At 43.1% G+C, this 24,268-nt stretch overlaps 1 protein-coding gene across 1 annotated transcript in view; it reads right to left on the bottom strand.

The window, feature by feature from the left end:
- STK3 (serine/threonine kinase 3) overlaps positions 1–24,015 on the bottom strand; it is a 138,759-nt gene extending 114,744 nt beyond the window's left edge. Inside the window, exons 1-4 of the mRNA XM_056854248.1 lie at positions 23,972–24,015; positions 10,412–10,492; positions 7,616–7,744; positions 2,047–2,161 (exon numbers count right to left, since the gene is read on the bottom strand). Of these exons, the coding sequence (XP_056710226.1) occupies positions 2,047–2,161; positions 7,616–7,744; positions 10,412–10,492; positions 23,972–23,994 (348 nt within the window). The 5' untranslated portion in view covers positions 23,995–24,015. The remainder of the gene's footprint in view (positions 1–2,046; positions 2,162–7,615; positions 7,745–10,411; positions 10,493–23,971) is intronic.
- Positions 24,016–24,268: the final 253 nt, after the last annotated feature.

The raw sequence follows: 24,268 nt of genomic DNA, 5'->3' as shown, positions 1-24,268 counted from the left end.
TGTGAACAGACTGCTGGGACTTGATGGGCCTTGGTCTGATCCAGCAGGGCCTTTCTTATGTTCTTAATCTAACTCACAAAAGGCTGTCTTCTTTAAAACTCTTTAGAGCTTGAACAAAGAATACCCAAAAAAAGCACTCTATGAGGCCTTGTTTTGCACTCAACCAGTCTAAGAGGCTGTGGCATTATCATTATCTACCAATGCAATTTGTCAGAAATACCAATAATAAATTTTATCAGGGTCAATTATTCTTCTCAAAGACAACAGTGGACAAACCCTATTTCTTAAGCTTTTATATTTAGACTTCAGCTTGGTGAAGACGTAGCTTGGAAAAGGCTAGCCAAAGACTAGGGGGGGAAAAAACAAAGTCCAGTGGCACCTTAAAGACTAACAACATTTATTTCAGTAGGAGCTTTTGTGAGATATGTGAACGGAGACTCACAAAAGCTCACAGTGAAATATATGTTGTTAAAGGTCCCACTGGACTTTTGTTTTCTTTTGCTGTAGAAGACTAGCATGGCTACCCTTTTGCAGTCATCAAAGCCTTGGGCTGATTCATGTGATCTCTGACCTTTGATCCCCCCTCTTCTCACAGACACCAAACTAATTTATTACTTCCTAGGTTTTGGCTTGCTGTTACATCAGAACCAGAGAAGTACAGCTTGTGCTCGGCTGCAAACCAGGACTGTGAGCCCAGAACAAACTGTAGTTCGCAGTCCTGGATAGCAAACGATAGTTTGCCAGGTCACTTGTTACAGCAAAGTAAGGCTTACTGAAAATTAGGTAGTAATTTATTCGCTTGTGGAGAAGCCGTGAATAAGCTCAAAGTTCCTTCCAGGTTCATTCATGCAACATCAAATCTGGATCTGGTTTTACATCTTGGCCAATCCATGGTCTGAAGAGATTAGATTCCACCACAAAAACCCCTCATTTTATACAGCGAGAGACATTGGAGGGGTTAGGACAGAAGATTAATTCCACCACTTCCAGGTAAATATTTTTTTAGTGGCTTAACCTGTATGTGCAAGATCAGATAAGGGAAGATTCTCCTGTCAACCTTTTAATCCAGAAAGAAGTGTCCGTAGCTGTGAAGGAAACTTTAATCCTTTATTTAAAATGGGCATACAACAAAAGACAAAATACTCAAACTTACAATGCATCTGAACAGGGTCTTCATTTTAAACTACAAGCAAACCTTTTGGATTAAATCCAAAGAGATGCCCAATCCCATTGATATCAATGAGAGACTAGAGCACAAGGAAACATTTAAGTCTCATTTGCGCTAATTAAGATAATACCCATTATCCAAGACAATACACTTATATCAACGAATCTCATTGCATAGAATCATAGAGTTGGAAGGGACCACGGGTTATCTAGTCCAACCCCCTGCACAATGCAGGACATTCCAAACTACCTCCCACACACACACACACAGTGACCCCTACTCCATGCCCAGAAGATGGCCAAGGTGCCCTCCCTCTCATGATCTGCCTAAGGTCACAGAATCAGCAGTGTTGACAGATGGCCATCTAGCCTCTGCATAAAAACTTCCAGGGAAGGAGAACTCACCACCTCCTGAGGAAGCCTGTTCCACTGAGGAACCGCTCTAACTATTAGAAAATTCTTCCTAATGTCTAGACAGAAACTCTTTTGATTTAATTTCAACCCGCTGGTTCTGGTCCGACCTTCTGAAGCAACAGAAAACAACTCGGCACCCTCCTCTATATGACAGCCCTTCAAGTATTTGAAGGTGGTTACCATATCACCTCTCAGTCTTCTCCTCTTCAGGATAAACATACCCAGTTCCTTCAACCTTTCCTCATAGGACTTGGTCTCCAGACCCCTCACCATCTTTGTTGCCCTCCTCTGGACACGTTCCAGCTTTTTATGAGTGTTTAGTACTTAAAAGTGACGCCTTTGCAGAGAAGTCTTCCACTGAAATATCACATCTTGATAAGAACAATTTCAAATGTCATGATAAATTCCAACATCATGTTTATCAATGTGTAAAAAAGTAGCACTGTGTAAAAGTAGCCAACTTACCGTTTTATTCCGCAACCTAATTATGTCCGAGACAGAACCAGCTCCACAGTACTCCATAACAATCCACAGGTCTGTGTTCTTAAAATAGCTGCCATAGTACTTGACAACATATGGGCTAAAAACAAAGAAAGATGACTGTCAGCATCCAGACACAAAATACCAAGAATATTAGGAAGAAGACTCCAGAGGCCGTTCTACAAGAACCAGAGGCAGGAAGCTGTTTTTCCAAGCAGCTGGATAAATGCTCAGTTCCAATCAGAACCTTGGAATGGGGGTGGGGGGGGAGAGTAAAAAAAGTTGTGGTATAATCCGTGGCGCAGAGTGGTAAACTGCAGTACTGCAGTCCAAGCTCTGCTCACAACCTGAGTTTGACCCCAACGGAAGTTGGTTTCAGGTAGCTGGCTCAAGGTTGACTCAGCCTTCCATCCTTCCAAGGTTGGTAAAATGAGTCATCAGAACATAAGAAAGGCCCTGCTGGATCAGACCAAGGCCCATCAAGTCCAGCAGTCTGTTCACACAGTGGCCAACCAGGTGCCTCTAGGAAGCCACAAACAAGACGAGTGCAGCAGCACCATCCTGCCTGTGTTCCCCCGCACCCAAAATAATAGGCATGCTCCTCTGATACTAGAGAGAATAGGCATGCAGCATGACTAGTATCCATTCCAACTAATAGCCATGAATACCCCTCTCCTCCATGAATATGTCCACTCCCCTCTTAAAGTCCTCCAAGCTGGCAGCCATCACCACATCCGGGGGCAGGGAGTTCCACAATTTAACTATGCATTGTGTGAAAAAAATACTTCCTTTTATCTGTTTTGAATCTGTCATCCTCCAGCTTCAGCAGATGACCCCGCGTTCTAGTATTATGGGAGAGGGAGAAAAACATCTCCCTGTCCACTCTCTCCAAACCATGCATAATTTTATAGACCTCTATCATGTCTCCCCTCAGCCGCCGTCTTTCCAAGCTAAACAGCCCTAAGAGTCTTAACTGCTCCCCATAGGACAGTTGCTCTAGTCCCCTAATCATTTTGGTTGCTCTTTTCTGCACCTTCTCAAGCTCTGTAATATCCTTTCTGAGGTGTGGTGACCAGAACTGTACACAGTATTCCAAGTATGGTCTCACCATAGATTTGTACAAGGGCAGTATGATATCAGCAGTTTTATTCTCTATTCCTCATCTAATTATGGCCAGCATGGAATTTGCCTTTTTTACAGAAGCTGCACACTGGGTTGGTATCTTCATTGAGCTATCCACTACCACCCCAAGATCTCTTTCTTGGTCTGTTGCTGCCAGCACAGATCCCATGTGTATATGTGAAGTTGGGATTTTTTGTCCCAATATGCATCACTTTACACTTACTCACATTGAATCTCATTTGCCATTTTAATGCCCATTCTTCCAGTATGCAGAGATCCTTCTGGAGCTCTTCAAAATCCGATTTTGTTTTAACCACCCTAAATAATTTGGTGTCATCTGCATACTTGGCTACTTTACTGTTTAACCCCAACTCCAGGTCACTGATGAACAGGTTGTAAAGCACCGGTCCCAACACAGATCCCTGAGGCACCCCACTGCTCACATCCCACCATTGGGAGAACTGACCATTGAATCCTACTCTCTGCTTCCTATTTTTCAGCCAGCTCTCAATCCATAAGAGGACTTGTCCTCTTATCCCGTGACTATGAAGTTTGCTTAGCAGTCTTTGGTGGGAGACTTTGTCAAAAGCTTTTTGGAAATCCAAATACACAATATCCACAGGCTCATTCCTGTCCACATGCTTATTGGCGCTTTCAAAAAATAGGTTAGTGAGACAGGACCTACCCTTACAGAAGCCATGTTGGGTTTTGCCCAGCAGACCTTGCCCTTCTATATGCTTGACAATTCTATCTTTAATAATGCTTTCCACTAATTTACTCGGAACAGACATTAAGCTAACTGGCCTGTAATTTCCTGGGTCCCCCCTGGAACCTTTTTTATAAATGGGTGTTACATTGGCCATTCTCCAGTCCTCTGGTACAGAGGCTGATCAAAGGGACAGATTACATATCTTTGTTAGACATTCAGCAATTTCCCATTTGAGTTCTTGAAGAACTCTAGGATGAATACCGTCTGGTCCCTGTGACTTGTTAGTTTGCAGTTTGTCTAGACGTTCTAGGACTTTCTGCCTTGTTACCACTATTTGCCTCTGTTCCTCATTTTCCCCTCTCCAAAATCTCTGTTCAGGAGAAGGAATCTGCCCTGTATCTTCAACAGTGAAGCTTGCTGGGGGTAAAGGGAAGACAACCAGGGAAGGCACTGGCAAACCACCCCGTAAACAAAGTCTGCCTAGGAAACGTCGGGCTGTGATGCCGCCCCATGGGTCAGGAATGACCTGGTGCTTGCACAGGGGACCTTTACCTTCACCTATAATCCAATTATAAAAAGCCCTCATCCACTTACCGGTATTCACCCTATCCTGTATACTCATTTTTAAAAACCTCCCTTTCACACTACATAATCAAATGAATGAAGACAAACAAGAGAAGTTCCCAAAATCTGTCCCAGCACCATTGATCTGCAGTACATTTCAAGTTAGAAATGGTATAGCACAAGACTCTGAAGAGCAAGCATTTAAGAGTTGGACAAGCATTTCAAAAGTCAAAGTATCACTGGCTCCACTCGAGAACCTGTACTTATCTGACGAACAGCCGGTAAATCCTGCTCTTTTTCATCACTCTTCCTCCCTCCCCCCGTCCCCCCCGCTGAATATCAAGCCTGAATAAAAGGACTTTGGCTTGATCTCTGCTTTGTATTGTTTATGTTGGTCCAATGAAAGGTATAGAACAGTGGACCCCCCCCAAGGAATTAACAGTGCAGCATGAATGGAAAATTACAATTGCCAAATAGCGAGACTCTGAGTAAATTCTCCTTTGGTATGTTCAGATTCATGAGAGTCCGGGATCAATTTTTTCTTTGTAAGGACATTAGGAATGAGGTAAGAACAAGCCATGGCTCAATAGTAGAACATCTGCCTGGCATGCAGAAGGCCCCAGGTTCAATCCCTGGCATCTCCAGTTAAAAGATCAGTTAGGAGTTGACATGGAAGACCTCCACCTGAGACCCTGGAGAGCCACTGCCAGTCTGAGTAGACAATACTGACTTTGATTGACTATGCAGGCTAATTTAGTGTAAGACAGCTTCATGTGTCCAAGCAGCAGTAGTAAGCATTTTAGACAATGGATTTATATTAAGATATAACTGCTTCCTGTCCTGTTTTTATTACATGTTGGAGTGTTTCTCACCTGAAAATTTCCCATGAACCTGATGATAAAATGAGAAGTTAGCCAGAGTGTCGTTAGTATCAGTCATGCATGCTGCATTGTTTGTTTTGACACTGGCAACACAATTAGTTCCTCATGGTCCTCTGTTTTGGTTTGTTCTGTACCGCTTGCTTTGAGAACTTGCTCCTCTTTTCTCCCCAATACAGAGAATTACACAACTGAATGTGGCTTCCCAGAGCCCGTGATGTAACTCTGTGCCTGAGCAATTAAGTGAAGCCAACTGCCCACTTGCATCTCACTGAAGATGCCTGTAAGATCAGACCTAAAGAGCACAGCCTAAAAAATTGTGCTTCCTGTCATTTTTACATTTTGTAACATCCAGAAAAGCTCTGGTGAGCTCGCAAGCTTGCACAATTTTTGGTGTACACATGGTTGGTTCCAGTGAATGGTATTACATTCTCATTTTTGGACAAGACGAAACTGACAGTGTCAACCATTTATTTAACATGGAGCATGCAATCCCAGGGGAAACTCGTGGACAAGCCCATTTTTACATGCAACGGTCCTAATCAGGAGGGGATCCACCCCAAAAAGCTGCTTCCTCACTATGTTTACTCTCACAATGAATCATGGCAGCAGTGTCCAAAACGCCCTCACAAGAGCGGTATTTAACTACTCAAGGCAGCATTCATGGTAAACTTTATCTCCAAGGATGGGATATGTTTAGCCCCTGGTGCCACCACCACATATATAAGCAGGGTCTTAAAACACACACACAAGAATTTAAGGCTTCCTTTCTCTCTACTTCAACTATCTCCTTTTCCAAGTTTCAGTGCTAACTTTGTCCTCCACTAATGAGTTAAGAACAAATCTTAGCATCAATATTATATTGATTATTAGCATCAATCAACAGCACATCTCAAGTACTGTTCAACAAGCATTAAACTCCCACTGTACATATACCAATTTCTTGAAGGGATGGCTATCATAAATTCTGTTTCATCCTTATCCGAGATATATGATGAACTTTAAACCTTTCTATTCCAAGGAAACAATATTTTGGGACAATCGCCACAACAACTCCTGAAGAACTTACGGTAAAGATTAACAAGCTACCATAAAAAGGAATGATTAAATGCCTGCCAAAGCATTATGTGCTATTCCCACCTTTAGAGCCGAGCAACATTCTTGCAAAACCTAATTTAGTTTCTGTTAGTCCTACTTTTACTACTGTGTGTGTGTTTCTAGACATCTGTAATGTGTCCATAAAGATCTTCACTGATACGGAAGAAACCTTAAAAAGTGGGGGGGAAACCCCACACACAAACATTTTACAAAGGGAACACCCTCGTCTTTTTTCAGCACCTATCTGTCACTGCCCATCTTGGCCATGGAAGGAAGCCCCTCTTAAGCACTTGCACTTCACTTGCAATTGGGGATACTGTGGGCAATCAATAGACCCACAAAGAACCACACAGAAGGCTCCTACACATGCTAAGTTTTGAAGTAAATGCTAAACTACAGTTTGGTGATATGTGAACAAACCTCAGAAACACGTATTGCACCCCTCCTCCCCTTCCCCTCATGTTCTCAAATCCCCTCCTGCCCTTCCTGTCTGTAAGGAAAACCAGAATTTGACACTGCCTGGTTCACATGTAAACTTGTGCTGTGTAGAAACCATCGTTTGCCCAGCTGACATGTAACAAGCCCCTCCCCTCCCTCGTTAACTAACAGAAATCTGGGAGAAGGAGAAAAGGATGAAAAGAGAGAGGCCCTGGAAGCTTCACCAGTATATGCTATTTGCCCAGAACCATTAGACAGATTGGATTAGAAACACAAAGAACATTTATGTGAAGCACTGTTTCCACACAGCTCAGAATTACTACAGCCATATTCCCAGTTTCTCAGGAAAGAGAAATTCATCTGCAATGAACATTCGGTCTCCAGCCCCGAGGCACTGACAGCCACCCCGCCCCTCTCTGTATGCATGACAATCTCACATAGGCTAGCTTCAGAATCAGGATGGCAACCCCATGCCAGTCCTTACATCACAAATACTACAAACAAGGCACAGCAGACCACAATATATAGATGACATAGCTAGTAGGCAGGGGGGTATGGGAGGATAAAAGAAGAGCGAGGCTGTAACTCAACAACATGTACATTTTCACACTTTAAACTGCAAAGACTTTGAAAAGTCGCTTTCAATTTCAGCTTGCAATAATTAAAAATATGTATACTATTGAAGAAAGGCTTGTAGAGATTTCCAAAAAAGTGACACAATACTCCAAATAAATGTGGTGCATACCTGTCACATTGTTGCATTATAGAAATTTCTTTAATTATTTCCTGCAGGTCTGATTCAACAGGGACTTGCTTAATTGCCACAACCTGCCCAGATTCCTTGTGTATTGCTTTGAAAACGCTGCCATAAGACCTAGGGAAGGGGGAGGAAAGAGAATACAGTCTGAGGCTCCTGCCAGCAAGAAGAAGAATAACAACAGTATCATGTCCATTAAAACCAGTATCACTAAAGGTTAATTCATATCTAAGCAGCAGCTACACTTACTGCAACCAACATAGTAAAAGTATCCCTCAGAGGGTTACACCCTGTGTGGAATACACTGTATTAATTAAATTAACATATTATTGAAAGGCCCAGAAGAATAATTTTCAACATTCAGATAAAACTATTGAGAGTTGGTTATTGTTTATAATGTTTGGGAACAATAATTTAAGAGAAAGTTTCCTCATGTGCTTTATGAATTATAAGTACCTATTTAGCTCTCAGTGTATTGATTTCATTGTAGTTCTTCCATCCGTGCGTTTACCAACATCATAAGAAATATCTTCTTGAAAGATTTTCCCCAGGAGATACATCCTTATGGAAAACTTCTTTGGAGACCCATATTCCTCCAAGAAATTATTTAAGGGACATTGCTCTACAGCTCCCAAGATTAGGAAAATCTGTTTCTCAAACCTATTGTACCTTTGGTTTTTCCAAGACTAATTGTTGCCATGAGAGGGGCTTAAATACCATTCTAAAAAAATCTCACCAAGAGACCACTCTATCTTCAGCGTGGGAACAAAACAAGCAGATTTTTTTCATTCCTAACTTGTGTAAACTTTCTTACGACCTAATAATTACACTTCTGACCACACACCAATAGGTGTCACCAGAGAGTCTACTCACATGTACAATTTAATTTACAGACGTGGATTTGGATTTCCATTTTCGTGGGGCTAACCTGAGTTCTCTTGTTGAACACGTCTAATTTACATACACCTCCCACGGCATAATATTTTATAACTTTGCAGGATTTGCCTAGTAATTCTAACTTTGCAGGATTTGCCTAGTAATTCTATATTTACCAGTTTCTTGTTTTGCAAAATTCCTTTGATTTCTCATAGGACACATGAGTAAATGAATGGAACAGGAATACAGCACTTACTGTTCTGCTTCCTGTTAGGCTGCAGCTTTGGGGCCTTTTCTCCCCAACTTAAGTCATGCCACACCTCCTTCCTAAAGATACTTAGAAGTACATGCCATCATTCAATGTAATTTCCTTCCAAATGACTGAACTACTTTCAAATGAGTAAATGGGTTATAACTATTTAAATGAATCAAAAATAATCAAGTTACCAGAACAGGAGGAATCATGTTCTCCTTTGCTGTTCAGAAATGTCTTCGTTTTTTACTTCATGACTTCTGAAGACTTTCACTTGAATTGCTAAATATCACAAAAGCTACTACTACTCTTTTCTTACACCGCCATATGTGACATCTGGCTGGGTAATACAATGCAGACTTATTTGTTCGAAGAAAACTGCTACCAGTCACTAGGTTTAGCAAAGCAGCCCACTTTATCAAGAAGGACTGAGACGTCTGAAGCAGGCAATTTTAAGATTAACTGTGCAGTCGGGGACAAAGGGCAGGCCCACCTCTTATGCTCATCTTGCTTATGCCTAAAAATATAGCAACAGGAATCTAGTCACCTATTACACAGCTGAAGTGCCATTTCTGCACATTCTTACCTCTTAATTGAAGCAGTTAACCAAGACTTTATGTATCTACATGCAGCACACTGATTTTCAATAATATTTCCTATGCTTAAGAAATTAATCAAATTGAATCGTAAGGTTTTTTTTTTTACTGTATAACACCTAGCAAAATCAGGCTCCAACTTTGCTTTGTAAGATGAGTTGCTTTTTATATCCTGCTTTTTCTCTAACTTTAAGGGGTCTCAAAGCTGCTTATAGCCACCCTCCCTTCCCTTCCTCACAACAGACACCTTGTGAGGTAGGTGGGGCTGAGAAAGTTCAGAGAGAACTGTAGACTAGACCAAGGCCACCCAGCTTGCTTCATGTGTAGGAGCGGGGAATCAAACCCGGTTCACCAGATTAGAGTCCACCACTCTTAATCACTGCACCATGCTGGCACACTAGCATATTTACAAGAACAATTCAAGTAGTACATGCTTAAAGAAGAAAATACTTATGGTTTTGCCTTCCCTCCAATGAACACTGGTGATCAACAGGCAAAGATGCACTCACCACACATCAAGTACTACCTGTGGTTTTTCTTGTGTGGAAGCAACAGCCGCGCAGGAAATTGTTGCCAGCTCAGTGGGCCTCAGCAGCACATAGGGGGCAGCATCACTTGCTGTGAAAATGTTAGTTAACCTATACTGCTGGAGCTCCAAAGGAAAGAGAGACGGGGCCAGTGGGACACCTTTGGCCCTGAATGCAGCAGAGATGACCGCAGAGGGAAAACATGTATCCAGAACAAAGCAGGGGAATGCAACCTGGAGTTTTAAAAAATAGCTGACAGGGAAAGAATTAAGCTTTCCTGTCACCATCATCCAAAAGGGCACCTTCCCAAAGTTGTTTCTGTATTTTTTAAAAGATTGTTAGGCCTTCTGCAACAGTTGTGTTTAACTTCCAGTTTATCTCTCAGCCCAAGATCTCTCTGCCTTACTTGGCTGTGGGCACTTGCTCAAATAAGAACTCTACCTATGTTCAAGATCAGTCTGCATTGGTCTGATATTTGTTTGGAGTCTTCCCAGTTGCCCCACCCGCCCTGCCATACACAGATTGGACATACCCTTCGCCAAGCTTCTCCAAGACATCAAAGACTTCTTCAGGCTGTTTAGTCAAGCTGTCTTCACTCAGCTTTTTCAGCTTGCTAATAGAAACATTTGACAATTAGTAATTTGAGTTAACAAGGTTAAAAACTGTAATTAACTTTTCTGTACACTCTTTGATTTTATTGGGCAATAAGGGGTAAAATAAAGTAGGAAGGACCATCAGAGCAACATCTGATGATCATTTAGTTCCACTGACATCAGTAAGACTACAGAATTTTAAGCGGTGAAAGAACAGAACTGAGATTATCTAACTTGCAAGACAGTTTAAAAAAACCACCACCACCAATGGTACAAACAGAACTATGCTTTGATTAAGGAAAAAGTTAACAGAGGAAGGCACAAAGTGCTGGTGGCATCAGGTAGGTAAACAAAAGTGTTGCACAAAAATGAATGCCCCCCACATACACTGTTGTAATCTATTTCCATTTCTAATCCTTAACAGACCTATTAACGAAGAAGTTGCCTAGTTGCCAAGAAAATAGCCACTCAAGCAATCAAGCATGGAATGGTATGAAAACTGGGACAATGGGGGGGGGGGTTGTGCCCCGTGTGCATTCATGTGCCATGAATGACTAAAGTCAGTATACAAAAACAGGTAGGGTAATAAACAATTTTCTGGCTTAGTAGCTTTTGTGAAATAAAACAGGAGTCCAGCAGCACCTTAGAGACTAATAAAATTTATTCTGCCATAAGCTTTTGCCAAGCAGGGCCCCCCTTCATCAGATGCTTGAAGGGTACATTCATCAGGCTGATACATTTATATTAAGGGCTGCAAACCGGAAGAGGAGGGGGACACAAATGGTACAGAGAGGGGCCAGTTTTAAAACAAGATCCAATCAAAACAGTCATCAGACTTGAAAACACTATGAACAATAAAATTTTTGGATTTGCTTGCAGTTATATTCCTGTGGCTTCATGCTGCATTCCCATCAGCAAGCCAGTGCATGCCAATCGTATGATGCCTTCTTGCACAACATGTGCTCCTGCTGACAAACTGGACAGTTATGACTTAGTCTTGGCAAAGAAGGTGTGTGTGTGTGTGTGTGTGTGTTTTTTTTTTAAGAAAGAGAGAGACTAATATGAAGAACCACAATGCCCTCTATTGATTTGGAGGTCTCTGCTTAGTAACCCGATACCTGAAGGTTCTAACATTCTCATTAAAACCTTATAAAATTTTCAAGGCTGGAAGGAAGACTGATCTTGCTCTAAGAGTACCTTGCCATCTTACTTCCAATCAAACAGAGAACACAACCAATTGTGTAAAATGACTGGCCAACAGGTCAGAATGTTAGAAGGTGGAGCTTAATTGCCATTAGGGGATTAAATCTATTTGGGCGAAAACGCATGGTCACTTTATCCTCCTTTAATCCCTGTTTTAGCCAGGATCGAACGCCCGTTCGGCGAAACGCATGCGTTCGATCCTGGTTGAATCCTGGCTGAAACAGGGATTAAAGGAGGATAAAGTGACCGTGCGTTTTCACCCATAGAGTGCTGGATTCTACCAGATTTTCTGCTGGTGCTTAAAGGGGGAAGCGGGTCCCCCTCTGACCCGCCCAAAAGCCTACGCAAGGACAAAAGGCACCAGGGAGTGGAATAAAGAGGAGAATGAGGTTAGGTTGAGTGAAAAAGCAGGCTAGATCCAACCCTATGACTCCCCTCCAGCAGAAAAAGGCATCCTTCAAGACAGAAAGGGTCCCTATGACTTACCCATCCAGAATAATCATAGAATCATAAAATAGAATAATAGAATCATAGAGTTGGAAGGGACTACCAGGGTCATCCAGTCCAACCCCCTGCACAATGCAGGAAATTCATACCTCCCCCCCACACACCCCCAGTGACCCCTACTCCATGCTCAGAAGATGGCCAAGATGCCCTCCCTCTCATCACCCACTTAAGGTCATGGAATCAGCACTGCTGATAGATGGCCATCTAACCTCCTCTTAAAAACCTCCAGGGAAGGAGAGCTTACCACCTCCCAAGGAAGCCTGTTCCACTGAGGAACCGCTCTAAATCGTCCCCCATTGAAGGAAGACTTAGCAGAGGAGCATCATATGATTGAACTTAGCAGAAGGGACTCACAGGATCCAAGCCTGAAAGTTTAAATCCTGACCTGTTCATTGTTGGTATAACAGACCAATGGGCCAAATGCCCCCGTTAGATGCCATTCATTCAACAGTGTAGTAAGCCAGCCCAGGCTCCGGTACATCACATACTTTTTCAAACAAGGACTCGTCTCCAGAAACTTGCAAGCTGGTGTTTCAATGTCAATATACATGTGTATACATACTGTACGATGGTTTTAAAAGTACAAACACAAAACAGGGCCTTTGTGTTTTATTGATAGAGCATCCACAGTCAACCTTACAAACTGGCATGTTCAAGCAGAGTAGTACTGCCCACACATTAAAAGAAATTTCAGTAAATGAGGAGAAATGTCTGTCAAAGTAGAAGCCAACAGAGCACAACAAGCTGTCCCACTGATATCACTTCCCTTCCATATATGTACACCACTAAGGCTCTGGCCAAATATTTGCTTGCTATGTGGGAGGCTCTCTCATGGAATCAGGAAGTGAAATGTTTCTCAGAATCAACCACCGGAAAACTGTCCTGAGGTCTCCTTGCAAGGCATACACACTGTGCACATTTGGGGGGAGGAGGGACTACACAGGTCTAAGACTGAGTTTGACGCAGCAGAACCCAATTTTGACAAGAAGACCTTTCCACAGAAGAACGTGCTATTATCACAGCATGTTGTGGTAGAAGATATGGCAAAAAGAGAGAGAAGGCAGGCTATGCCCACCATGGTATCACTTCAAGCTGAAGAGCTCTCCAAGTCACTGCTGGCTAAGCAAGCTACAATTTTCCCTTGCAGTACGAGTATTTCTCCTCATACACTACACGGTATTGTTTGCTTCCCATGGCTGCAATCAACAAGCTGGAAGAAGCGCACTACTCCTCTCAATAATTGCTTGAAATATGCAGCTCTCCCTAAAGTAAAAGTGTTTGTTGGCTAAATATAGGTCTACACCTGCTTCCATTTTGAATTTAAGCTGTACTTCAATTCTCCTCTTAATAACAGCTTATTGTGGATTCTGCAATAGCTACAGAATCAGACTGGAATGCGGGAAACCCAGGTTGCACTCTCACACAGTTGTGATACTAACATCTACCCCATGAATAACATTCAATCTAATCTCCTTCACAGAGTTGTTATGAGGCTAAAATGTTGTACTGCATCCTTGCACAATCAATAAAGGTGTAAGTAATATGGGCAACTCTGCCCCATTTCTTACTGCTTGGGGAGAGGGGACTATGGCTTGGGTCCAAAAAGGCACAAGCAAGAACAGAAATTGATTTAGTGCAGTTCCGCTTACAGAAAATCTTGTGCACCATCTAGCTCTCTTCTCCATATATCTTTCTCACAGTGCCTAGTTTGCAGAAGTGAAAACGCCAGTGGGGATGGAATGTTTAGTCCTAGTGGCTACCGTTTTCTTGCATTTCCGCTTTCTCAAGTGCTCCAGCACAGGAGGAAATTTCGCACTGGATCCAACCCTAAGCTTCTGCCCCATGAGTGCAGCTATTCAAAGCAGGAGTTCCGCAGAGTTCAATGGAGTTAGAAAAACTAACAGTTTAGGATTGCTCTGCTGAATAGCTTAATGTAAGTAACCATGTTATCTTGCTTCTACAAGTAGAAGCTTTTTCTTTTAGATTTGAACTGCAGCTGCAAATTGCATTTTGCTGAAGGGAGGGAGGAAACAGCAGCTTCTCCCCAACCCCCACCCCAATAACATAAGCAAACCACCGCCACAAAAAATGCAGGACCATTTCCTTAGGTGTGGCAAGCCTTTTCTCTACACTGATATTGTCCAAGGGTAAGATAAGATGCAGGGTGTGGTTTTCCTTCCATGTCCTCTTAGCAAAATCCCAACAACAGATGGAGAAAACAGAGAAAGTGCTTCTACCCTCTGGCATTCCTCCTCCACAAGAATGTTGAAGTGGTACAGAAAGACTAGTACTTTTTGTTTAATTTGTGCTTTCTTAAATGACTATTGTATTTCAACACATCTTACATGTGCAATAAACAAGAAGAAGAAGAGTTGGTTTTTATAAGTCAACTTTCTCTACCACTTAAGGAAGAATCAAACCGGCTTACAATCTCCTTCCCTTCCCCTCCCCACAACAGAGACCCTGTGAGGTAGGTGAGGCTGAGAGAGTGTGACTAGCCCAAGGTCATCCAGCTGGTTTCATGTGTAGGAGTGGGGAAACAAATCCAGTTCACCAGATTAGACTCCGCCGCTCATGTGGAGGAGGGGGGAATCAAACCCAGTTCTCCAGATCAGAGTCCACCACTCTTAACCAGTACACCAAGCTTTATAAGGAAATGGAAAACTCTGACACTGTGTTCCAGTGGACAGATACTGATGGCCACATCACAGCAGGAAAGCATGGTTGCCACCAAGTTTACATTTGTCGTGGGAGCTGCAGCAGTGGATCCCAAGGAGCCTGTATAAATTCTTGTTTGCAAGCAAGTATGTAACTCTGTTTAGGATTGCTCTACTACAGGGGCCCCTAACCTTTTTGAGCCTGGTGGCAACTTTGGAATTCTGGCACAAGATGGTGGGAACAACCACAAAGCAGCTGCCACAGGAGGAGGAGCCAACCACACAGAGGGAGCCCAACTGCAGGGGAAAGAACAATAATTTAAAAACCAAAGGGAGAAAATAAAACCAATACTGTGGGCAGTAGCTGCTACTGAAAACAACTTCATTTTAATCTGCAAAAATCAATCAGATCTCCATTGGCCAATCAGAAGCCTTGATAAGGAAAAGCCCCAAGTGGTTCCACCCACTTTCTAAAAATACTTGGTGAGTACTAAGAAAGGTAGCAGTCAGGACTATGGCACCCATGGGTACTATGTTGGGGACCCCTACTCTTCTGAATACCTGAAAGTAGCCAAGTATAATGTTCCTTCAGATTGAGGAAGTCTACATAAATACATAAAAGATTTCACAAGGTTTTTTTAATGTTACATATAAAGCACCCCCAAACAATGTAGGACACCTGGGCTGAAATCTTGTATCTGCCACAGACTCATTTCGCTGACCTGGGCAAGTCCTTGACAGGTCTCCATGTTTTATGGCAAATAGTTACCCGAGTCACCACGTGCCTAGAAGGGTAACAGTCAACAAAAATGTATAGCCAGTTTATATGCCTACACGAGTGTGTGGATAGCAGCAGAAATTCTGAAGCTCATTACTCCTGGAAACCAGCAATAAAGCTTCAGAACAGAAGAAGAAGAAGAGTTGGTTTTTATATATATATATATATATATATATATATATATATATATATATATATATATATATGCCGACTTTCTCTGCCACTTAAGGGGGAATCAAACCAGCTTACAAACACCTTCCCTCCCCCTCCCCACCCTGTGAGGTGGGTGGGGCTGAGAGAGTGTGACTAGCCCAAGGTCACCCAGCTGGCGTCATGTGGAGGAGTGGGGAAACAAACCCAGTACACCAGATTAGCCTACGCCGCTCATGTGGAGGAGTGGGGAATCAAACCCGGTTCTCCAGATCAGACTCCACCGCTCCAAACCACTGTTCTTAACCACTACACCATGCTGGCTGGCTGAACACCATATTATGATTGTTATATAGCCATGTCTGTGGTACAGAGTGTACAGACATGGGTTGTATGAAAGGGCCTACTGCAGTACTGAAACACCATTTTTCTGTCAATCGTACAAAAATGTATGACTTGCCCAAAGGCTGGCGGCCAAGAAATCAGTTTCATGTTATACCACTTCTTACAACTCGATCCCACGCCATTCACAGTGTTCTTTTCCCCTTTTGCACATCTGATCCTTTGAATGTGCTTTGGCCACACTTATGCATTATAACTAGCCAGAAAGTATGTAAACTGGGACGCAAGTTCTTAGCATGTCCCATGTGCCAAAGTCAGTATTGAATACAACTGTATTTAGTTTTTAAACAAAGCCAGGGAATTTCCATTAATTGCCATGTTGTCTCTTTGCCTGTTACAATGATTTGTTGCAGAGATTTATCAGGCCTAGTTCATTCTAAATTAGAAGTGGCATCTGACCCTAAAAACAGAGTTAAGAAAACTAGCCTGTAAGAGAACAAATTGCTTATGAACACTTGAATATTTATAGCCACATGTAAAAACAAACAGCTTCCTTAATTTAAAAACATAGGGAAAGATTATATATGGAAATCGTAGGCAGTTCTCATGTCTACAGAAGTGGGGAATTATAGCTTCCCTCCCCCACCCCAAAAAAAAATCCAAGTTTGTGGCAGCTGGGGCAGGGGGACATATGAATTACAAAAAAAAAAAAAACACCTCTTGTTCACAACTGTTCTTATGAACACTGTACTGCAAGAGGAACATTTACAAAGTTCCCAAATTCACTTTCCCTCCCTATTGCATTGCTTTTCATAGGGACTGACAGTTTAATTCCCATTAAAAGACATTATTAAAAACTTTATTTAGAGGACAAAGAAAGTGTAACAGTAGAACCAGTATCTAATTTTAAATTATCAGGGTTTTTTATTTTTATATATTTATTTTTCTTTTATTTAATTGTATATGGAACATCTGCACCAGGGCCTTCTCCTGCAATACCAGCACAACAAAAAATTTCAGAACGCATACTCCATATTTGTATTCTTCTACCCAAGGCTGTTGAACAAGTATAAACTTCATCTCTAGTACAGAGTGAAGGCATATTAGGAATTTCTGCTTTCGTTTTCTTTTTTGAAAAAATAAAGTTTTCAGCCCTCAAAGGGACAAAGAAAAGCTTCCATCCATATAAACAACTGCTGAACAGTAAACTGAAACCACCAGACTGCACTACCAGACCACAAGACTTTAAAAGCCTGCACAACAAATTCTTTCTCCTAAGGCTATTTTCACTGGATACTGTTCTTTTGAAGCAGCATTTGCACTTTCTTCTGTAACACGGACAGTAAGACTTCATTGCCTAGAATATGTATTGGATTGTAAAGGTCTCTCTTCTCCATGTCCTTCCTGCATTAACAACATTCACCTATCCTGACAGTCACCTCCATAACCTCCTCTCTCCCCATTACTTTGTCACCCCAATCCTAGAGCACCTCACCATCCTGAAATGTTGAAATCCTGCACCTCGAAAGAGAGTATAGAAATCTAAAGAATAAACTTATATAAAATAAGCAGAATATACAACTGTACTTTTGAAAAAAGCTAGCATACTTACCCTAATTACATTAAAAAAAAAACAGGTTTGGATCCCAAGGATCACCAGAGGAAACCCACTCCCAGAAGGGATCGTCCCCGCCTCCCCCTTCCTGAAGAAGCCTGCACTGCTCCTCAAAATGCAGCTTCCAGGGAGCCCCTCTGCTTCTGGAAGATGACCTGAGATTCACCCTATTGCCCTGGTTCTTCCCTCCTGCAACACTGGTGCCAACGATGGCAGGCCCAACTTGACATTAGACAGCCAAGGAGATGTCGGAGAGATGCCTGAACAACCACAGCAGCACCAGCCATCACAGTACATCGTACCAGGAAGGCTTACTTTTAAGCATGCAGCTGTTACTCTACCTCCCTGCAAATCACATAATTTTTTTTCTATTGCAACCAGAGATCCCCCAAAGCCTCCTTCCTGGCATCTGGTTTTCTACACTAGAACTAGGGCGGGCAGAATGAGGGAATAGTCAGGCTGCAACCCTGACAATACTTTCTTGGGAGTAAGTCCCACTGAATACAATGGAACGAAGAAGAAGAGTTGGTTTTTATATGTCGACTTTCTCTACTACTTAAGGAAGAATCAAACTGGCTTACAATCACTTTCCCTTCCCCACAACAGATCCTGTGAGGTAGGTGGGGCTGAGAGAGCTCTAAGAGAGCTGTGACTAGCCCAAGGTCACCCAGCTGGCTTCATGTGTAGGAGTGGGGAAACCAACCCAGTTCACCAGATTAGCCTCTGCCGCTCACATGGAGGAGTGGGGAATCAAACCCGGTTCTCCAAATTAGAGCCCACCGCTCCAAACCACCCCTCTTAACCATTACACCACGCTGGCTTAGTTCCACGTATACTTGCTGAGAATTGTTCTCTCAACCATGTGAGACACCAACTGTAGGCCTGACACAGGTCTGCTACTTCAGTGCAGGTAAGAGGGCTGGATCCAGACTACATTTTCCATCAATGCAATGGAACTTTGCTGCCTCCCACCCCCACCCCCACCCCCCGCCCACTGATCTCCATGAAATGCCACTCCTGGAAGATAGAAAATTCTCAGGAAGGTCTTCAGAATGAAGGGGAAATCAGTGGAAATTTCTCTTCGTGGGAAGTTTAGTCTGGATCCAATCCCAAAACTATATGGCAATCCCAGCCCACCGGCTTTCACTTCAGGAGCAAAATGTACAGAGATCACAGACATGTGTTCTTACTTAAGCGATGGCCTACTAGTTTGCGCTGAGACAATACATTTATATCTGGATTGCACACATGATGAAACGCCTCCTCAGTTTAAAAAATCCTATAGGTAGAAACCAGCATGACGAGAACAGGAAAAAGCTGAAATCCTATTCTTCAACATGTACTTTTTTTTTTAACATAGAAGGATTTTTTGTTTGTACTTAGTATTCTATTGTGTGAATTTCCATTTGCAGAGTTCACCCACAAGGCCTCAGTTAACTAAGCCTATTTCTCTGTAATTTGGTAATATAAACTTGCCCAATGATTCTTATGGCACCATCTTCAGCGGAATTAAAGGTAGTCCCCTGTGCAAGCACCGGGTCATTACTGACCTATGAGGTGACATCACATCCTGATGTTTACTAGGCAGACTATGTTTACGGGGTGGTTTGCCAGTACCTTCCCCAGACATCTACACTTTATCCCCAGCAAACTGGGTACTCATTTTACCGACCTCGGAAGGATGGAAGGTTGAGTCAAATTTGAGCCGGCTACCTGAAACCGACTTCGAACTCTGATCGTGAGCAGAGCTTTTGACTGCAGTACTGCAGCCTACCACTCTGCGCAATGGGGCTCTCTACAGCAGAATTACACCCTTCAAAATCCACTGAGGTTAACAAGCTTAGAATTGTGTAATTCCACTTAGATAAATTTCTGTATTGGAGTTCCAAATGTTACCAGATACAAGCAAGCAAACATTAAACAGCATGTACAGACTCACTTCACTTACACTGATTTGGACCCTCTAAGTTATGTGCTCAAACTGAAACTAAACTGGCTCATATCCAGCATCTTCAGGTTGATTACTACAACATGGGGGGTTTTGTCGTCACTTGTTTTCTGTTTCACTATGTTTCTATGCAATGCAAACTGAACCTAAAATCAAAAAATAAAAGTCGTAATGTAACCTCAACTGTACTTTCCTTTACAATAATGTATCCCTTAAGATGGTATCAAATGCAATCCAACCCTTCACAAAGCCAATCAAATTAAAAGAAAGGGCAGAAACAACTGAGTTAGTTGAGCACTCTGTTGAAGGAAGGTGGAATTTAATCTGAGCTAAGAATTCTTAGTGTTTCATTCAGAATCTGTTTTCAATGCCTGGGCAAGACACTGCTGCTGTGCTCCCATGAAGTCAATTTTAAAGGCAAGAGGCTACAGGCATCCTGTATGAGAGCTTCCAAATTCTTGCTCTGCACATCAGCACCTTTAAAAGTTAGGTATGAGACATCCAAGAAGCCTCAAAGTTCACATAAGAAGGGTCCTGCAGAACCAATGGTCCATCTAAACCAAGATACTGTTTCATACAGCAGACAACCAGTTGGGCTGGAGGCCCAACGAACATGGCAAAGAGGCCAAGGCCTTCCCCTGATGCTGCCTCCTAGCACTAATATTCAGAGGTTTGCTACCTCTGTATATGTACTTACTATTCTCCCATTTTGCAATGCAGATGAGGGGGACCATCTCATAGCATGATGTAGCTTCTATTCACTCCCTCAAGTAATCCCACTGCAGTCATAAAACCTCAAATATTCTCGTAGTTCTACTTGTTTCAATGGAATGAAGGGTGCAGGGCAGTAAATAATGTACACACACAGTTAACGTATCATGCATTTTAAAAAAACAGAGTAACTGCAATAGCGGTTCTGGAGCTTACATTACAACCTAACGGGATTTTTTTAAACCCACCCAAATATTCTGAGAAGAAAAAAGTAGGATATTTAAGGGGGAAATCAACACCAGGCCCCTAAAAGCATCTCAAGATGAGAAAATTTTAGGGGGAGGGGAAGACTGATCACTATCTGTAGAAAACAAACTCCACTCTGAAGAACTTGGTGGCTTAATTTCCCAGCAAGTTTTAGGCACTATCACAAAATGTGAAAAGAACATGATGTGTCTGAATACAGATCAGTTTCAAGGCCAGATCCCTGGAACATACACAACCAGGGCTAATAGCATTCAAGACTTAAAAACCAGCAAGTTTTAAATCAGCTATGTGGCCCCTTAAAATATAAACCAAAAGTCTGTCACCCACGAACAGCAAAAGTGGGTAACTATCCTGATCAAAGTGTTCAAGACACTCTTGCAGTACAGGGTAAGGAAGTTCAGCAACAGCACAAGTTTCAATCATGCTTCCAATATGCTTGCTGAATACGGAAGCCCAAGATATGCCACATTATCTACTCAACCTAAGGAATAAACACAAAGACGAGGGGACAGAATATTTATGTACATTCTGTTCTTCTCATAGTAACACAGTTAATGATTAGAGTTGGTTTTCTCTCTCTTTCCTACAATCTTTTGGACATGTGTAGACAGCTGTCCATGTGTTGTAAACTTTACTCTCTCTCTCTCTCATTTTTGCTAAATTCCCTTTCAGCGAGCAATCCTAAACTGGTCTACTCCAAACCCTACCGAGGTCTATTCAATGGGGCTTACTCCAACAAAAGTATTCTTAGGATAGCATTATTAGTATCCTACAAGTGAACTCCCTTCTCGTATATCCAGTGCTTACTTAAGTAAACTCCAGCATCATCCCCTGACACAGATCGTTTTTATCTACATACTTGGTAATTCAGGGAAGCCAAGCAACGGCAAATTACCCAAGCCCCATTCCCACACCAGTTCAAGGAAGCAGAGGTCAGATGTTTCAGGCGATCTCCCTCAAGAGCATCAACAGGGGTGAAGGGGAGTCAGGAAAATGAAACATTCCCTCTGCCGCACAGAAGGGACCAGCAGGGAGGTCTGAAGTGGGTGGCTGCATAGATATGCATGAGAGAGTTTCTTCTTCACCCCTATCATTGAACCACAGATGGGACTATGTGTGGGGCATTACAAGGGGAGAAATACACCACGGACACGTACTCAAAATCACCAAATATGGGGGGGGGAGGCTACTGTTCCTACACTACAAATCTGTTCTCTCTTAACATCCACATGTGTGACCGCAGTTAAACAGTATTGTGGGTGGATTTTAGCCTCTGCTCTACATATATGCAAGTAACAGGGGATGGATCCCAGAGAACAAGGACATCATTTTTCATCGCTGTTACAATGCATCGCACTCCCCTCCAAGATAATTCCAGAGGCACAGCCATGTTACATCAAAACTCTAGCAACACTTGAAGGAGTCCTCACTCCTGGAAGCTTATGGTAGAATAGAAGTCTACAAGATACCTCTAGTTTCCTGTTAAATCTTCCTTCATCCAAGGAGCCAAGGAAGACCGACCATTTACTTTACCAGGAAAAATTCCAGTGGGTTGCTGCCCTGAGTCCCACTCATCCCCACAGATGAGCACAGCAGTACCTAGCATCGCCAGGGGCCAGGTTTGGCCCATAAAGAGGACCACAGGCATGGAGGTGTTCTGGCTCGCCAGCAAGGAGGAACACAGGCATGGCAGTGGTCAGAATGGCAGACTAGGATTTTGCAGCCTCTGTATCAAATTCCCTGCTTCGCCCTGCAAGTAGAAACATGGGCACAACATCCCCAGACTTCAGACTCTGAGCCCAGTTGCCGTGCAGCCAGCAAGGCGGAACATGGCGGCACCTCCTTTCTCTTCAGCTGGTTCTGTATCGGTCCTTCAGGGGAAGGAAGTGTGATAGTGAGAGTGTGTCCTTTCCCAAGGCGATTTTGGCCTCCCAGTCCATCTCTGCAAGAAGCTCAGGCAGTGTACAAAATCTCCCCCGCTTCATTTTATTCTCACAACAACCCTATGCGGTAGATTAGGCCGAGGAAGAGTTCACACAAGGAGCTTCATAGACAAGCAGAGAATGGACTGGAACTCAAGGACTTCCCAGAGGGCTGCATCGCATTGGCCCTATGGTCTCAGGCATGCACCATTTGACAGATGGGAGGTGCACCTTGCAACGCGCTTGACACGAGGGGTGATAGTTGCCATTAGGGCGTGGAGGTGAGAATGTCAGACTAGCATCTGGGAGACGCAGGTCCAAATCCCCATTTTGCCCTTAAGCGTTGTAAGGGACCTTTGAACAGTGACGCTCTCTCGGCCTAACCTACCTCTCAGGGTGGCTGTGAGTAGAGGAAGCAAGAATGTTGCATGCCACTCTGGGGCCCCATTGGGAAGGAAAGTGGAGTAGGAATACCTAAATCAGGGGTGGGGAACGTCAGGCCCGGGGGCCGTATAAGGCCCGCGAAATCATTTGGTCTGGCCCTTCGTGGGTCCTGGCTTATCTCCAGCTCAGAAGGATGCTGCCCTGCCTGAATCTCTTGGGCCCGGCAGAGCTCAAAAGCAAGTCGCTCTACGCGGCAGACACTTCAAGCCATCTCCGGTGGTGCCTCTTGGCTAAATGTTTGACCAAATATAGCAGGCTAATTTTTAAGTTGATAATTTTGTGTGGCCCGCGAATGATGTCATAAATATCCAAATGCCCCTTGGCAGAAAAAAGGTTCCCCACCCCTGACCTAAATAAATAAAGTCTCTCTCTCAAGTGCTTTTGAGGCTATATTTACAAATGTGTGTGTGTGTGTGTGTGTGTGTGTGTGTGTACACACACACACATACAAACAAATCTGTTATATAGATATAGATAGATAGATAGATATATAACAGATTTGTAAATATCTAACAGATTTGTAAATATATATAGATATAGATAGATAGATATTTACAAATCTGTTATATATATAACAGATTTGTAAATATATATAGATATAGATAGATATTTACAAATCTAGATAGATAGATATTTACAAAGATAGACAGACAGACAGACAGAAATCTGTTACAAGGCTATATTTACACACACAAACCAATCTCACTTCACTATGAGGCGAGGGAGGAAGAAACTGGGTTACAAGAAGGGCTGCTCCCCCCCTTCCCCAAGTCAGCGAGAGGGACAGAAAGGGGCGACAGCTGGTACCAAGGAACCTCCCCAGACCCCAGGAGGACGCAGCAGGACCCTCGAAGGAGGCGGCGAGGTGCGGCCTAGGCCAGCCTCCCCCCCCCATGCCCCAAATAAACCTCGCCCCCCCCCCGTCTCCCACTCTCGCGAGGCGCTCAGTCATTACCTTTTAGGCGCTGCCTGCTCCATCCTGCGGCCGGCGACTGCCGAGATATTTTGCCCCCCAGCAGGCCAAGGTGTGTTTTATCACCCTGACAGGACCTAGCCAAAAAACCCCACCCCACCCCCCGCCGCAAGAAACTCGGAACAACTTTCTTCCACTTCTGCTGGCCCTTTAACAGGGAATGACTTCCCCTCTGTCTTCTCCCGGACTTCCACGCTAAGACACAAGAACTAACCTGCTACCGTGCAGGGACCGCCCTCCCTATCATGCTATTGGTTGATAATGGAGAAGGAGAAGCTG

The sequence above is a fragment of the Euleptes europaea genome, chromosome 8 (genome assembly GCF_029931775.1).
Source record: "Euleptes europaea isolate rEulEur1 chromosome 8, rEulEur1.hap1, whole genome shotgun sequence".
Taxonomy (NCBI): Eukaryota; Metazoa; Chordata; class Lepidosauria; order Squamata; family Sphaerodactylidae; genus Euleptes; species Euleptes europaea.
Note: the sequence above shows the minus strand (reverse complement) of the source record. Positions and strands in the feature narration are given on the sequence as shown.